Below are 18226 nucleotides of genomic sequence, written 5' to 3'. Positions count from 1 at the left end.
CAAAGTAGTACAATATAACTAACCCTGATCAAGGTTGTTTGAGGTAATAATAATGATATAACAATTATATATAAAAAAAGTATTTATTTTATACTTTACCAGACACAATTCAAGGCAAGAAAATTTTCTGTTTACAGCATGACGAGCAGCCTGTTCATAATAGAATCCAGGATGACGAGTTTGTACAGCAGGAAGCCCAAGTCTTATTGCTTCATCAAACAGATCACCAAACATACTAAACCTAGAAATTTAAAAAAAGATAAATAAAAATAGCAAAAAAATATTCCAATAACAGCTACTTATAAACTTATCTTTATTAGAATTTTTATTAAGAAATATAATCACTAAAAATGTTAAAAACCAAGTAAAAATAAATTGTAAGTATCTGACAATGATAATTAAGAATGTCTTGAAAAACTGCTATTACATTAAATCATAATTACTGAATCTATTTAATTTATTCAATACCAATATTAATTCAAAAGATCATTTTGGATTATTATTACATCTTAGAAGTTACAGTAAGTACAAAGAGCAATTAAACTTTCAAATAAGAAAGTGGCAAGGAGATGGTTATAAAAAGTTTCTTAAGCAAGCATTTTGTTAAAAAAATGAACATTATTCAAGTGCAGTACACAGTATTTTGGTAAAAGTAAAAAATATATTAAAAAATACATAAAAATATTTTTTATGTGTTTTTTTTTTAATAATGTGTACCTACACATGTATCATATACACCTCAGTCAGTACCTATTTACAACATAACTAAAGGGTGGCACAAAAAGTCTTTTCCTTTTAAAATGGAATATATTTTTTTCTGTGAATTAATATGTAACTACTTTATTTTAGAGTAAATTAGAAACTAGGGAAATTTAAAAATGGTAAGATTATTTATAAAAAGAAAGGATCAATATATTCAATCAAAAACTTTTACATACACTTTTAATGTAAAAAAATATTTTTTTCTAACTTTACTACTTGATAAACTGATATCAAGTATCAAACACCAAATATGAAAAGGCTGAGTCAATAGGAGCTACCAGAAAAGGGACCATGAACAGTGAGATAAATTGAAAACAGCCCATGTGTAGTGGAAAGTAATTGTGAAGCATTAGAAAATTCAATATATTATACTCTTTTCAATTATGACTGAAAAGATATTGCTACAGCAAATTTTAAAATAGACAATCAGGTTCGCATAACATTCAGATGCTTAGAATAAACTTGCATAATATTAGATAGAACAGAAAATAAAGTAAATACACATTTTCACCTCAGCAGTGAACAAACAATTCACAATAGTTGGGTACAGAAGATTCAAAATTGTAAAATGTTTTATGTATAAAAATGTGTGATGAATTTTTAAAGAAAATGATATTGTATTTATATTACTAAATTTAGTGATCATGAAAATTCACAGTTTTCTTCAGACATTAATGAAGATGAAAATGTTTCAAATTATAATCTGAATATTGCATTTTGTGGCTGCTGGAACTCAGTACAATACATGCCACTAAATCTGACCAAAAAAGACATAAAATTTTATACATTGTGATTTCAAAAAATTTTACACTAAATTTGGAGATATAAAATTACATTCATGTTCATTTCCATATTAAGTTTCAAACAAACCTTTAGATGTTATAAAATTGTTGATTATTCCGATAGAAAAATCAAACAGAAATATAATGAATGACAACAACCAATAGCAGTTTTGAGTTGGCTGAATATTTCTAGCAACAAGGTTTGACATTTCTAGGAACATTGAAACAAAACAAAAAGAGAATGCTTCTAAGTTTCTCATGGATCTCTCTCGATCTGCTGGTTTAAGTATTTTTGGATACTTGTGTCATATATATGGAAAAGGAAAAAGCATTTCTACTACTGTTGACAATATACATAACAATGATATAGATTCAGAAACTGTAAAGCCAATCAATGATAATTATAAATTATAATAAAATAAAAGGGAGTCGATTCTGTTGATCAATTGCAATCCATACATGCAACCTCAAGAAAAAACAAGGAGATGGCCTCTTGTATTTTTTCATGAACTTGATTTAGCTGGAGTCAATTCATTTAAAATTTATCACTTCAATCAATCAGAAATTATCGAAAAGAGGATGGACAGGTGAGAATATCTTGCTGAATTAGGTAAAGAGTTGATGAAGAGCAACTTGCAACAAAGGGCAACTTCTGTACCTACAAATAGACATCAAAGGACTTTTAAAGAAGTATCATGAAGCCTCAACTACCCAAGAAAGACCAATGTCTAAAAAAAAAAATTTCTTTTATTTTTGGAACAAACAAAAATATAAAAAATGGTTACATGTGATACTTGCTAACGGAACTTGTGCAGAAGACATATTCTCCACAAAGTTACCTGCAAGTTGTGTCTGCGACGGAAGAGGAAGATTGACATTATTTATATGATAAAATGAAAATTTGTATTTTGAGTTGCTTAATTTAAATAAGATTATGTTTGTCTAGTTTACTAAGTTTTATATATGAGTCTAAGTTTTTCCTAAGTCTATTTCTCTAAGTATTTTCATTTTTGTATTTTGAGATGCCTAAGGTAAAAATTTTATATTTTGTATTTTGAGTTCAGTTTTTAATAAAAATAAGTTCCTATAATGATGTAATGTTATGGAGAATAACCTCCCTTGTTCCATAATTGTGCAGTTGCCAGTTACAATTCCAAAATCTTTTGGAAATCAGTGAGAAATGATGTGCGGTACAAACACCACAGGCGAATTCTATTATATAATAGGGTAATGAGTGCATGGTGTAGGGTTAAAAGGGACTGGCTAAACTGATTTTGATGAAATATGCCACAGAGACTCATGTGTATGGGGCAAATTGTTGATAAAGATTTGAGGTCAACATCTTCATGAGGTGGGAAAAATAGTTTCTTTAGGGTTAACATGACTAGAAAATTTCTCAAAATTTTGCATGTACTGAGGTTATGCATGTCTGGTAAGATAAGTCTTACCATTTTAAAAAAAAATTCTCCCAAATTCTTCCCCTTCCCTAAAAATTGAAATAAGCTATCTTTCTATTCATTGCATATCTTTTAACTGAATTTTGATTTATGCCTTCCTAAGCATATTAGTGTGTTGGAAAAAAAAATAAATAAAAATACTTCGGGGGCAATATTGGGAATGGGAGAGCTGATCAAAGTTAAAAAATATTAATTTTTTTAAATTATCAACTAAAATATTGATCTTTTAAATTTTTCAACTTTTTTCAAGTATCATTATCTTTCCACTACATAAGAATAAATAACCATTGCTAGAAAGCATAACAAACTTTGCTGTCAGATTTTTTACATTTGAACTCTAATTCAGGTGATTTTCTGACAACAGAATCTATGAGCTAATAATAATAGTAAATATACCATAACAACCTATACTTGAAGCAAGATTAGATTTTAGCACAAGAGGTGTTGCAGCAACTAACAGTTACCACAGAATTCATCTCCAAAATATATAATTTATTTTTTATGAACTCGAATATTCTGAAATTTTAGGTAGTTAAAGAACATGCTTTATAAAATGTATATCTTGCATTTTTATATTTCCTAATACAAATTCTCAGTTTGATAAAAGGTAAATTTTTTTATTTACACAATCTTATTTTTTAACGTATGAATTTTAACAGCGTCTCCATTATACTTACATAATTATTATTAGATAAAAATTCACTAAAAAAGCTTTAAAAAAAAAATTTCCCCAATTTCAATAAAGGCTTGCCATTACAGAATTTTACTGCTGCTGCATCTAGAATTAATTCTAATAATAATTATTAAAACATCTTATAAGAATAAATCCTTGAAAGTAATGCACATACTCACTCAATATATCTGAGCATAGAGAATTTCTTAATGGTTAACAATAATACCTATGTGCTTAGAATCCTTACTGTTTTGCAAGCCAAGCATGGTGTTCAAACATTAGTTCTCTCGGTCCAAGTTTTGTTTGAAAATAATCTATGTGTACTTTGAATTGTTGTATGGCATCTCTAGGTTGATTCATTGCAAACATTAGCCGACAAAGTTTATATACTATAAAACCAGCTGCTGTTTTAACTTCTAATGAATTTGTATCTACCATCCTCAATTCCTGTAGATTTGTATAAGCCTGTGAATAGTGCCTGAAATTAAAAATAAATAAAATATCACACAATCAAAATTAAAATCTTTATTAGTACAGTAAATTTTGCATTTCATTTGACAAAGTCTGAAGTCAAGCATAGTTGTCTAAATAACAATATGAAATCTGAAATTAAACTCTATTAGTATGTATAAGAGGTTACTGATGACTGAAGTGTAATGCACACTGGAATGTAGCGAGAGAAAAAAATGTCACAAAGTGATAAATGCTGCCATCTTGTAGTTTCATTACCCTACTTCTAACATTCCAAAACTTGCTGACTCACGCCCACTCATTTTCTATCAGCCACCATTGTGATGGAATTGAGTACATGTGCTATGTTAGTGCATTTAAAACAATGTGTTTTGATCGGATTTTTAACAGCAGATAAAATGAACACTAGCGCATCACTATGACCCATATTAAAAATGGCTGAGCATGGAATATCAGCACTATGGGTTGCTACAATCAAAAAAATTCAAATCACAACCCTCTGAGAAAAAAGTTTTCCTGAATGTTCCGGGATTCCAAACATATGTACATGATTGAGCACCTGGAAGCTGGGTTGACTGTAAATTCTGTGTGATTAGAGAGATTAAAACTCCTTGAACATATATGTATGTGTGTGTCATGTTTGACAATCCATAGAGCCAGTAATTCTGCAATATGATAATACTAAGTCATACACATTGCTTGCACCTGCTTAAGGTCTAATGAATTTGAAATTTAAACCTATTCTACAACCTTCATGTTCACCAGATTTGCTGCCCTAAGATTTTCGCTTTTTTCCACAATTAAAGAGAGATATTAAGGGTATTCATTTCACCATGGATGATGTACTGAAGGATGCAGTGATATTGTGGATCAAGGAAACACTGCCAACATTCATCATTGATGGAATTAGGAAACTGGTTCACCATTCACAGTTGAGAGAAATCTGTAGCTGTATATGTAAATTACATAATAATTTTGGAGAAATTTCAAAATTAAATAATGGGCTGCAATATACATCCAGGACTAAATATTACTTCTGACCACAATTTATTTATGATGTAATGTAGGTTGAAGTTTAAAAAATCTTAGTACTCACAGAAATCTTAGTAATAACATTTTGAGAAAAAAGATGGGCTGAACACAGGGAAACAGAAAATTATAATATGAAAAATTATTTCTACACTAGAAAGAAGCCTAGGAATTACTGCAAAAATAGGGACAGTAATTTATCATTCCTTTTCAACTAAGAAAAGGAATGGATAAATTTAAAAATGAGGTCAATTAAGCTAGGAGAGGAGACTTGAGATAGAAAGATAACAATTGGCAGAAAACCAGGGATTACAAAAAATAAAATAGAATTGATGGATGATCACAGAAGATATAAGAATTCTAAAAATTATGAAGGTAGGAAACTGTAAAGGCACAAAAAATAAAATCAATAAAAATAAAATAATGCAAAATAACAATATAAAATTTATTTACACAGAAAAGTAATGATGTAGGGAAAATAAAATTACTGAAAAGATAGATGAAGCACACAGAAAAACTGAAAAACATAAAAGTGAAATAAGAAAAAAGATTAGTACTAGAGATGGAAAAAATTGTTAGAGAAGCAATAGCTAACAGGCAAAGGGAATAAAAAATGGTCTACAAAAAAGGGGAAAGATAAATGTTTCGGATGAGAAAAAGGAATTGATGATGACATCAGCAGAGATCCTATTTACGATTAGAGTTTGATAAAAGTTTTAAAGACTTAAACAGAAATAAGGAAATAGAGACAGATTATATAACAAAAGAATTGTTGTCATGTTTGGTAGAATTTGGGCTGGATATTGAATTTATAAGACTGGAGAAGTGTCAAAGAACCAAAAGAAAAACATTTTTCTCAAAGTGAAAATCTCCAATGATTTGGTAGAATTTTGTAAAGACATGGACATTAAGTAAGCCACATATTAAGACTTGTTAATTTGGAAATAGATGAACATATAGCGATTAAAAAGTGTTGGTCAAAGACTGGAATGTAAAAAAACAGATAACAGTATGAATTAATAAGGTAAAAAAAATATGCTGAATATGAAAAATTAACACACAACCAACATAGAATTAATAGTACACTCTAGGCAAATGGTGACTCAATAGTAAATGAAAGAGAAGATAAGTAATCAGAATTTCTAATACAGCAGAAACAATGCATAACAACTCTATTAAAATATAAAAAGGTATTTTAGACTAAGTAACATTACATCCCATCACTGTTTACACAATGTAAAGTATAAACAGTGATAATGGACATTTGAAATATTTTCTATAATTGTAAATTTATAACATTAATTAATATTTTACTTATTTTGTGTAATTAATTGTATTTTTTGCAATCTCTTTATATTAATAAATTACTTTAACACTGTCTAACATTATGACCTACTAATATACCATTATTATTTTATTTTTCTACAACTAACAAAAGCTTCAGCTGATGCTAAAAGTTAACGGTCTTGTAAACCTCCTACTGGCCTTGGAAAATATTGCTATACAAAAATAACTACATAAATCTTATTCTGATTGGGACGTAATAATACATTAAACAGTTCATGTCAATTTAAGATAAATTATACAAATAAAAAAATTTATAAGATAAAAAGTAGATGTAATTTAATTAATCCATATTAATTATTTAAATTCCAACACATGAAACAGGTTAACGTAAATGCATTAAATATAAAAAAAAATACTAAAAAATAATTCCCAATTCAGAACCTGCTGTTGAAAATTATTTTGAGAACGTATTTATATATATGTTGAACGAGATGTAGATAATTTAAATCTTTATCTTTTCAATTAGTATTATTTAGAAATCCATCTGTTTCTGTAAAAGAAAATATTTTTATTCTATTTTAAATAAAATGGTGACAAGATTTTCAAATGGTTCAGCAATTTATTAAAAATGGCAAGAAACATAATTTAGCAGAAAGCATTATCCTTAGCAAGGAAGCATTACCATTTCTTTTAAACCAAAGTATTGTGTTGAATTATATGAAAAGAGTTCAATTATCTGATTTGATAAAGGTGGATATTGCTATTTTTAGCACTTCATAAATATCTAATTAATAATGATGGACTCAATTTTGTACTCTGTATTCCAAATTAGGAACTAATGACAAGTGTGAAGTAAATTACATCTGAAAATACAATAAAAATTTCAGATTCATGAATGTTCAATGTGGCCCCCTCCAGCTGCATGGCTCACATCTAAGTGGTAATGAACTCATCCCACATGTGAGGAAGCATATATTGTGTTACTGAGTTCACCACAGCTGAGATATAATTCCACAGGTTGGCCAGATTTGATGGAAGAGGTGGAACGTAAACTGCATCTTTCACAAACCCCCACAAGAAAAAGTCAGGTAGTGTGAGATCAGGTGATCTTGAAGGCCAGAACTGAAGAACCAGGTCTTCATTCCTGATATGTCCTATCCATCGTTGAGGTAGAGATTCATTCAGGTAGCATTAAACTTCTAGTGCCAATGGAGCAGAGCTCCATCCTATTGAAAAATGAAGTCTTGTGAATCTTCATTTATTGCTTGCTGGAAAGCCAGTTTTCCAGCAAGTCCTGGTATATTATTCCAGTAACCACGTGTTCCGCAAAAAATAATGGTCTATAAAGGATTGTTTGTGATAGGGCGCAAAATACATTAACCTTGGGAAGTCTCTCTCATGTTGCAGTGTGTCATGAGAATTTTGCAGATCCCATATGCAAATATTCTGTCTATTCAGTTTTCCACTGAAATGGAATGTTGCATCATCGCCAAAAAAAAATGCAAAAGAAAAGTATCATCTTCCATATTTTCAAGCATTTGATCACAAAATTCAACATGCTTTGGTTTGTCACCTCTGCGAACAGCCTCTGTAAAAGTTGTAGGCACTATGGCTTGAAAAGTAAACGATGCCTCAAAACACAACAGATAGTTAGTTGAGGTATTCCAAGTTCTCTGTTCGCTCTATGGGTTGATTTCATTGAGCTTCGTACAGAACTTTCTTCAATTCATATCACGTTTTCCTCTGCCACACGGTTGGCCCAAGCTCTTGCCTTACAGAGACACCCTGTTTATTCAAACTGGTGAAACCAGCATATGCACTTCCTTGTTGGAGAGTCAGTGTTAAATCAGAGATGAAATGCTCTGCAGTTGCTGACTGAGATTTACTGTACTCAAGAATACAGAAAACTTATGTTTCACTGTAGCCATTTTACTCACAACTGACATGTAATGTTAGCACAAGCACTCGTTTACACAACTAAATGCGCTGTAGCGAATTTATTTGAAACTTTGGATCTACTCTCTCAACTACTAAGTAGATCAGTCAGTGTTCAGACTCAATGCACGTTATTAAAAATTTATTTAAGGACTTTAAAATTTAAAGGTCTTTCTATCAGTTCACACTGCTCCTTTTGGATGCACTTGGCTCCTGTCAGCTGCCCTCGGCTCTTTACAGTTCACACAGCTCCTTTCAGATGCACTCGGCTGCTGATGATTTAGCGGCTCTGTATACACTATATAAGCTGGCTCCGCACTACATTCAGGCAGTCTTCTTCCAGCCTTCTCTATCAATCTTCATGGACTCAATGTACAAACTTACAAAATATAATATAATATATATTCTTTAACAATGTATCATTTATGGAATCATTAAAAGCATTTATACATACTTATACGTAATCTTGTATTATTCATTCAAATATTAAAGGATCATATCTAATTATGAAATGATAAATGTCTATATTTATTTATTATTTGAACCAGTGGTAAATACACAGAGCAATTACCCTAACCAAGGTACTACACACCAAGGTAGATATTATCAATAAGAAACAATAAATAGTTCAATATATAGTTACTAAATTGAGTCCATCATTTAGAATTGCCATGTAAATACAAAGATAAGTTGATTTATCTAAATATCAATCGACCTAAATACATTTATGGGTGCCGGGTAATAATCTGACAGCCCATTCTTTATCTTAAAAACTTGCTCTCACTTTTTGAGGAAGCCCCAAGAGATGATATTATTCTGGAATATTTGGCTTTAAAAACGAGAATATAAGTAGACATATTTAAAAATGTTGACAAGCTTAATCTTTTATTAAGGAGTTTCACCTTTAGAACCTTTCATAAACATGGTGTCAAAAAATTTAAAACAGGGTAAAAACTCCCAATAAAAAAAAATCCCTTAGAGATTATTTTTAATGTAAAAAGTATTTAGCATACCCATTAGCACTCCTAATGTCCTGTCTCATTTCGTTTAAGAAACCCATTTTGAACTGATGCCGAACAAATAAATACTGATGTGTCATCTTATTAAGATGTTCACGATGTGATTTAATGTGACGAATTTCAGCTTGATAATAACTCTGGGCTAATTCATAAAAAGCATTTTCCAATCTGAAAAAAATATTACATAATAATTACTGCAACTTAAGAATGTGCAAAATTTAATTATTAAACTTAAATAAGGTATCAGATGTTTCAGCTCTCATTTCTCCTCCTGTTATCGCTAACAGTTGATCTTATGCACTTCATCACACAGTCAACTACTAACACAACACATAGAGGAATTACATGTATACTGTATAAATTTTAACAGACAAGTTTAATTTTGTATATAAAATGTAAATCATCTGGATTTATATGATAAAAAATTGTTTGGCACCTTTGTACTGTTTGGTACTGGTCTGGCATGGCTGAGTATTTTCTTTTTCAATTAAATTAATAAAACTCTAGAAAAGTGATTTTTTAAATGAGATGTTCAATCACTAATTTTACATAAACAATGTACAGCACATAAATTATTCATTAATAAATAAATGATGTTCATCTGCCATTTTAAACAATGACATAACTTTTGAAGAATAAAACCTCTGTATCAATTTTATTTTAATTTGTTACCACATATATGCCTAATTTAATATTGGCAGATGACAACGGTAGCAGCTCAGATGTCAGTGGGAGCACAGTATCTCATGCTGGTAAAGGCATTACTCCTGCCATGCAGATAACCATGCAGTTCTCTCACCATAGTGGCGCTGCGACCCCACCACTCTCAGGCTTCAATAAAAGAGCGTGCACGAGAATGAATTTTTAATTCATTGTCGACCACCACCTGGAGAAGACCAAGAAGAAGAAGAAGAAGAAGTTCCCTGGCCGCCTCAATGTGGGACCTCTTGGCAGATGCCAACATCCCCGCTGGAGCAGTAGGCCTGGCCAGCCCGCCAAGGGAGCCGCTGGATGTGGATGCTATCTTCCTGTTCCAGCTCACTGAGCTTCAATCACCCTGGCTGGTGGACTCAGCAGCAGGAGCTGGTCCAGCGTGTGATCACTCAGGGAAAACAGCCTCAGCCATGCCGGTGAAAGACGACCGATGCCGACCCAACAACGATGGGGCTCTGGGGCCACCACGGCCATGCTGTAGTGGGGGACCCAACTGCTGCTGAGGGGAAGCCCGATCTGATTTCAATGGATGAGCCGCAACTCTCAGACTACAGCCAAGTCGACATCGCCGGAGACCAGCTTCTGGATCCAACAGCTCTTCTCAGAGCTAACAAAAACGGCCCTTTTCAGGGCTACCACAAGGTTATAAATTACAATGAGCTGTCGAAGCCAATCAACAACAAAAACAACAGCCCTTCTCAGGACTGCTACATTAAGTGCCACGTGCTGTCGAAGCCATTTGGCAACAAATGGAAAAAAGATTGCACTAATCTTGTATCAGAGTGCTGTGATTTATTCTTCCAAACTATAGAAGATTCTAAGCAATATGTTCTGTTGTTAATGATTGAACAGGAGACAAATATGGAAATGAAATGGGATGATGTGAGTTATGGCTATAAAACTAAGTATTCATGGTTAGCTTGTGAGTAGACTGCAAATAATTATATTTTTTTGATTATATAGTAGTATAAGATGGACATGTTCCTAATACTTTTAATTCAAAATCCTTTATTTAAAATAATTTAATTTCTTGTACTTAATTTATTTTCTTGCAATAGTTAAATCTTCACACTCAGTAATTATGTAAAATAGCAAAGAGAAATGCACAAGAACTATTTACAATAAGTGAAAATCTATAATTAATTAGATGCATACATGTTAGATTGCAATGTCTAACTTGTTATTTAACTTTCTAGGCGCAGAGTTTAAGTTGTATAGAAGAAAACATTATACTCCAAAGCTTAGCCAATAAGCTAACTTTTTACAACTTGAACTGTTCACAACTAAGTTTTTTGTTATAAACTGCTTCTTTTTACCTGTTACGTTTACATTAAGAACATATTACCTGGTGAGTTCAAAATTATATCTTTTAAATCAATATTTACCTAATGAATATTCAACCTAAATTATCATATAATTTGTTTAAAATTAAATTTAAATAGTAAAACAACGATCTAAATATATGAATAAAATATTATCTAATTATGTGAATATTTGTATATTTATTGATGATCCAGCACCTCTATGGTGCAATGAATTAGCCACTCAATACTTCGAGAGTCAAGATTCGTATCATAGACTTACACACTAAACAGAAATAATTTATTTCTAAATAATTTTATTTCATAAATATGTTTAACAGGTTTAAATCAAACTCTTTTCACAAGTTGGAATTTTGTTTATTAATTTTTTAATTTAATTCCTTTCATCTTTACCAATGATAAATGTTCAACAATCAAATTGTTTTTTTTTTTAGCATTTGAAATCAGTATCCAATCAATGATAACCATATGGTTTCTCCTAAATAAGCATTATCATGTACTTAAATATATGTAATAAAAAATTCCGTAAGTGAACTAAATTTACTGTGTTAGTCTACTGTATGAATCTTTCATCTTGATATAGTGAGAGACTAATTCATCACACCATAGAGGTGCTGAATCATCAATAAATATACAATTATTCACATAATTAGATAATATTTTATTTAGATATTTAGATCACTGTCTTACTATTTACATTTAATTTAGGTTAGACCATTCATTAAGTTTTAATGTTGGTTTAAAGGATATAATTTTGAACTAACTAGGCAATATGTTCTTAACGTAGAAGAAACAGTTAAGAAGAAGCAATTTATAAAAAACCAACTAAATAAGAAGAAATAACATATGCTTCCATGATCAAACACCTACAAATATTAAAATAAATCAATTCAGGCAACAGAAAGTTATTATTAGATAAAGAAATGTGATTTGCTAAAGTAGCAAAGCTGTCAATGAAATCATAATATATTTAATAATTTATGCCTACATAACTTAAAATAAAACAATAATACCTAAGTGTATAACCTGGAAGATGATCACCATGAGGTAAAACAAACAGTGATTTAGGATTAATTTCAGAAGCACTACAGAGAGTGGCTGCTCTTTCGGCAGTAAGGACATCTTCACCGGTTGGAAGAGGAGCTTTCTGCTGCAAAAGCACAACTGCTACTCTAGTATTTCTACCATCCAATGCAGATCTGTTGAAAACAAATATCATGAATACACATTAACTAAAATAAATTATAAAAAATATGCAATTCAAAAGAACATAACAAATCTTTTCACATATAAATTCTATTATCCAAGATCTATAAAAAAATCACAATTCCACACTGGATTATTTTTAAAAAAATAATCCATTTATAAAATTCCTTAATGAAATTATACAACTAAATAATAACATTATTATTCATAAACCTAAGTCAAGTTTCAGAATAATCTCACACATTAGCTAATCCAATTAAATTGGATTACCAAATTACCAGAATTTAAAGTGGAAAATTCTTGAGGGACAATATTACTTTACTATGCTTAATGATTTAATTCATTCTAGAAGTGATCTGTCTGATATTTATAAGTTAGATCATCTCTTATACTTCACTAAAAGGTTTATCATTTGACATGATAAAAAATTTACCCATTACAAATAAGAATTATTTAGTGGCAAAAATTTATTAAAGAATATATAAAATAACAATCTATTTATTGTTATTCATCATGTATACTTAATATACTTAAGATTAATTCAATTAAAAGGGAGTCTATACCTAACTTCTCATTTTATTTATGTGATCTCTTTATCTGTAAATTCGCTTAAAGCTGTGAATTAACCATCTGATGTGTTTGAATTTATTGCAACTCAGTTTCTAACTTCCTATCTCCCTACCACATCTAGGTTGTGGAAGGAATAGATTCGAATAGCTTAACAAGCAATCTGATAAAAGTTTGACTCATTCGCAATCTACAGAATTCAATTAATAAATAAAGTTTATTAAAGTTAATAATTAAGTTTAATAAACAAAGTGTGATAGATACTGCCCTCACCTATTGAGTCACTACCTGATGGGTGCTGTTTGTATATACTACTTGCAAATGTAAAAAAAAAGTAGCATCAGGGTATAGTGATGATGTTCAATATCCCTGGAAACAGTTCTTACAATATTGCTAATGTAGTAAGGTAATTTTTACCACTGGTCACACCTTCTATAATCAATTACGGTTGACACTTCCATTTTTTACTATATTTAACAATTTAAATCCAAATATCAATATATGTAAAATAAATTGCATACCTAACAGACTGAACTCTAGCAGTACATTCAAGTCGCTTTTCACCCCACTGTGGATCATCCCAATCTAAATCAAAGAATACAACAACAACTGCAGGCAGTTGAGTTAAATGTTTTTTCATCCAATTTTTTTTCAATATACCTTTAGGTATATACCATTCATATGAATTACGCTGCAAAGAAAAACAAAACATGTTGTGCTTTACAATTTAAGGATTACATTTAAATAATTCTTATCTGAAAAATTAAAAAAATAATTATAGTATATTAATCACCTAAGCTATCAGTACGTGAAAGGATAACATCATTGATAATCAACTGGTTTGTGTTACTGTAGGAAGACTATCAAAATCCAAATAAAGCTATAATTACTTTTAATTAGATTTAAACACATGTGTTACTGCTGTACTTTGGTGGATGTGGATGTACTTTTGTGTAGTTAACAGAACTGTCATATAAATCGTATCACTGAAAATAGAAAGGAACAGTTGTTAAACTGCAACCATCATCTGATGTGAATTTTAAAACAGGATATCTGCATGCTTCACGTTTACGCATCTCTTTCATTACTAACTCTTTTATTATTTTTAAGTAAACACTTATTTCACATAAGTCCATTAATACAAATTTACCTAGAGTGCATAATAAAATATGTTGTTAGCGAAATGGTAAACAGGTTTTCATATATTTTCAACTAGGGCTTGCTATATATTTGCTGTTTAATATCTTACTTAATAAGCGTAAAAAACTGAGGGTGGTCTTACTTTACTCCTTGATCACTTTTTGGTTTTTGGAAACATAATGATTTCATTTTGTTACTGATATTCTTCTGCAAACTACAGAAAAGTATTATTAATCAAAGTTTATAAAGTTCAGTTAATGTGCAGGATGGGGATGGATAGCTAGACTTGTCTCTTGTTACCTACATAGTATGCTTCTTTCTAACTTAACATCTTGTTACAGGTAGAAAGCAACACCATCTTCACTGCAATACAAGCAGTACCAAAACTACAGTGAAGTAGTTTTAGCACTGCCATCTGTGTTTACAATTTTTAAACTTTATGAATAATACCCTTCTTTCACTACTTTTTACCTTAATTGACTATGTCCATTAGAAACATGAAAAATATTCTAGAATATGTCTCATTAATTGCACATAAAAGTGTTATTTTCTCATAATTCTCATCAAATATGGATGATTTTGGACGTAGTGGTACTAAATATTTATTAAGATTTTTTCTTACAGTCATTTAATTTTTGTTGTAATAATGGTAACTTTCAATTACAATATAAACTTTCTTATTCGGCTTATCAAAATGAAGATAAACTCAACTTTTGTTTTGCGGCTTCTAGTAGGCAGGTTTTACTGGGAAATAGGGGATATCTTGGTGATAAAGATATATGCAGGAAGAAAGGGTAGCTGTCTTTAATCTACATACATCTTTATATTCAGCTACAATTATTGTGAATTTTGGACAGCAGTAAATAGGCATGAAATCAGGTATGAGGCAAATAGGATAAGATTGATAAGGATAAGAAGCATGTGAAGTGAAAATTTAAAGAAAGGAGAAAAGACAGAACATGATAAATTCTTTTAAAAGGTGAACGGATATGAAGCGGGTTATACCAAATGGAGAATGTTATAAGTAAAGTAAAGAAAAAAGGGAGTACCAACAACTATTCCTTACTAAAATAGATATGACTTGGAAAATAGTGACTAACTGGATAACTACTGGCCTTAAAAAGTAGCCGAAAGGATATTTTTCTTTAGATATTTATGAAAACTTAAGATGATTAATACATTAACAAAAATGTAATTAGATAATAAAATAATCATTGATTTTCTTATTATTATGAAATGAGTTATTAAACTTGAAACTTGTTAGCAGACATAAGATGCCAACTATAAATCAAGCTATATCCATTTATCACTAAAAAGATGACTCTCCACAAACAAATAGACAGGAGTGATAACCTGATTACCATTAATCAAAAGAGTAGGCCTAATGTAAATTCAAGTAGGTCACAATCACAAAAACAATATTACTAATCTGATTAATATACCAATAAAACTGGAAAATATGTCAGTTAAGCTATTAATATTTTAGGCACTTGGTTGGTTTTTAGTCATTTCAAAGATGACAAACAGTGATGAAGTAGCTCTTGTAGTAGCAGCCTATGTTATTCTGGCTAATAGAAATTAAAATAAAAACATTAGTTATAATCTTTACTACATGCCCAAGAACAATACAAAGATCAATCTGATGCACTAAAACTTGAAATAGATTTGTTCTTTGTTATCAGCAGATGCTTTTAACGTCTTTTGATCCTTATTGATAACTTGTGAATACCAAAATTTCTGAAAAAACATGAAAAATTTGTTTATAACAGGAACTGCATTTTTTAGCAATGCTATATAACACTGCTAATAGCACATTTTCTTTCATAACCTACAAAGGTACATTTAGAGCAGAAATTTACTTTATAATTCTAGTAATAATTACTATAATCAATATCCAGTTACATTTTTGTACATCCCTACACATTTCCATGTCTAAATAAGATTGTATAATTGGAGTAAAAGTAAAGTTATGGAATAATTAAGTTTTTTTTATACACAAAAATAAATAAATATTTTTACCTTTGGCTTCACTGGTGGGAAGTCATGAACAGGTGGTAACAATTTAAAGTGTACAGGTGCTCTATCTTGACGACGGCTACTAACTAATGCATCCCATATAGTCCTATGAATTTGATTTGAAGTAACGTCTAGCCCTAAAACACCTACTAATGCCTGAGGTTGTACACACAGTTCTTCTGGCCATTCAACTCCATCATCTGCCATGGTGGTTTAATTATACTATTTTTAATCTATAAAAAAATTAAACCGTACTTATGTAAAATAAGTTTCTTTGACAAAAAAAAAAATCGAACCGTACCAAATAATGAATAATCAATGTCCTTTACTGACATTTAATTTCAACAAAAAAGTTATCACAAGGCAATAAATCATCTACATTACGAATCAAGGTGTTCATTTATAACTATTGAAAGTAAACAACTTGTAACGGTAGCTCACAACTGAATCATAACCTATGAATTAAAGTTAAGAACTCAGCTGATCGTTTTCAAAATGTTAACCTACCATAATAGAATTAGAAGAAGCACTTTACGAGGGATTGATGGTTCATGTTTACGCCGATAGGGAAGTTTAGTGCGGTGAATTTTTAGTTTTTCTCCTGACCGCTTATTATTTGAACCCTGTATGACATTTCGGCTTTCAAGGAGTTAATGTTTAATTTATCTTTATTAATGTTGAAAGATTATGATTTAGAGAAATAATCCACGGTTTGATTGCGCAACATGTTTGAATTAATCTTTGAACATCTTCTGTTCAATATCACATCTAAATAATGTCATTCTTTTTTTTTTTTTGTCTTCAGTCATTTGACTGGTTTGAAGCAGCTCTCCAAGATTCCCTATCTAGTGCTAGTCGTTTCATTTCAGTATACCCTCTACATCCTACATCCCCAACAATTTGTTTTACATACTCCAAACGTGGCCTGCCTACACAATTTTTCCCTTCTACCTGTCCTTCCGATATTAAAGCGACTATTCCAGGATGCCTTAGTATGTGGCCTATAAGTCTGTCTCTTCTTTTAACTATATTTTTCCAAATGCTTCTTTCTTTATCTATTTGCCGCAATACCTCTTCATTTGTCACTTAATCCACCCATCTGATTTTTAACATTCTCCTATAGCACCACATTTCAAAAGCTTCTAACCTTTTCTTCTCAGATACTCCGATTGTCCAAGTTTCACTTCCATATAAAGCGACACTCCAAACATACACTTTCAAAAATCTTTTCCTGACATTTAAATTCATTTTTGATGTAAACAAATTATATTTCTTACTGAAGGCTCGTTTAGCTTGTGCTATTCGGCATTTTATATCGCTCCTGCTTCGTCCATCTTTAGTAATTTTACTTCCCAGATAACAAAATTCTTCTACCTCCATAATATTTTCTCCTCCTATTTTCACATTCAGTGGTCCATCTTTGTTATTTCTACTACATTTCATTACTTTTGTTTTGTTCTTGTTTATTTTCATGCGATAGTTTTTGCGTAGGACTTCATCTATGCCGTTCATTGTTTCTTCTAAATCCTTTTTACTCTCGGCTAGAATTACTATATCATCAGCAAATCGTAGCATCTTTATCTTTTCACCTTGTACTGTTACTCCGAATCTAAATTGTTCTTTAACATCATTAACTGCTAGTTCCAAGTAAAGATTAAAAAGTAACGGAGACAGGGAACACCCTTGTCGGACTCCCTTTCTTATTACGGCTTCTTTCTTATGTTCTTCAATTGTTACTGTTGCTGTTTGGTTCCTGTACATATTAGCAATTGTTCTTCTATCTCTGTATTTGAACCCTAACTTTTTTAAAATGCTGAACATTTTATTCCAGTCTACGTTATCGAAT

At 30.6% G+C, this 18226-nt stretch overlaps 1 protein-coding gene across 2 annotated transcripts in view; it reads right to left on the bottom strand.

Annotated features, from left to right (window-relative positions):
• gry (trafficking protein particle complex subunit 11 gry) overlaps positions 1-16874 on the bottom strand; it is a 71902-nt gene extending 55028 nt beyond the window's left edge. Inside the window, exons 1-6 of one of the 2 annotated variants that reach the window (XM_075364373.1) lie at positions 16384-16874; positions 13746-13915; positions 12465-12650; positions 9410-9583; positions 3922-4152; positions 100-241 (exon numbers count right to left, since the gene is read on the bottom strand). In XM_075364373.1, the coding sequence (XP_075220488.1) occupies positions 100-241; positions 3922-4152; positions 9410-9583; positions 12465-12650; positions 13746-13915; positions 16384-16587 (1107 nt within the window). In that variant the 5' untranslated portion in view covers positions 16588-16874. The remainder of the gene's footprint in view (positions 1-99; positions 242-3921; positions 4153-9409; positions 9584-12464; positions 12651-13745; positions 13916-16383) is intronic. The other variant, XM_075364372.1, reaches the window with a different exon arrangement.
• Positions 16875-18226: the final 1352 nt, after the last annotated feature.

Source organism: Lycorma delicatula, chromosome 4 (assembly GCF_047948215.1).
Source record: "Lycorma delicatula isolate Av1 chromosome 4, ASM4794821v1, whole genome shotgun sequence".
NCBI lineage: Eukaryota > Metazoa > Arthropoda > Insecta > Hemiptera > Fulgoridae > Lycorma > Lycorma delicatula.
This window is presented reverse-complemented; position numbering and strand designations above follow the sequence as displayed.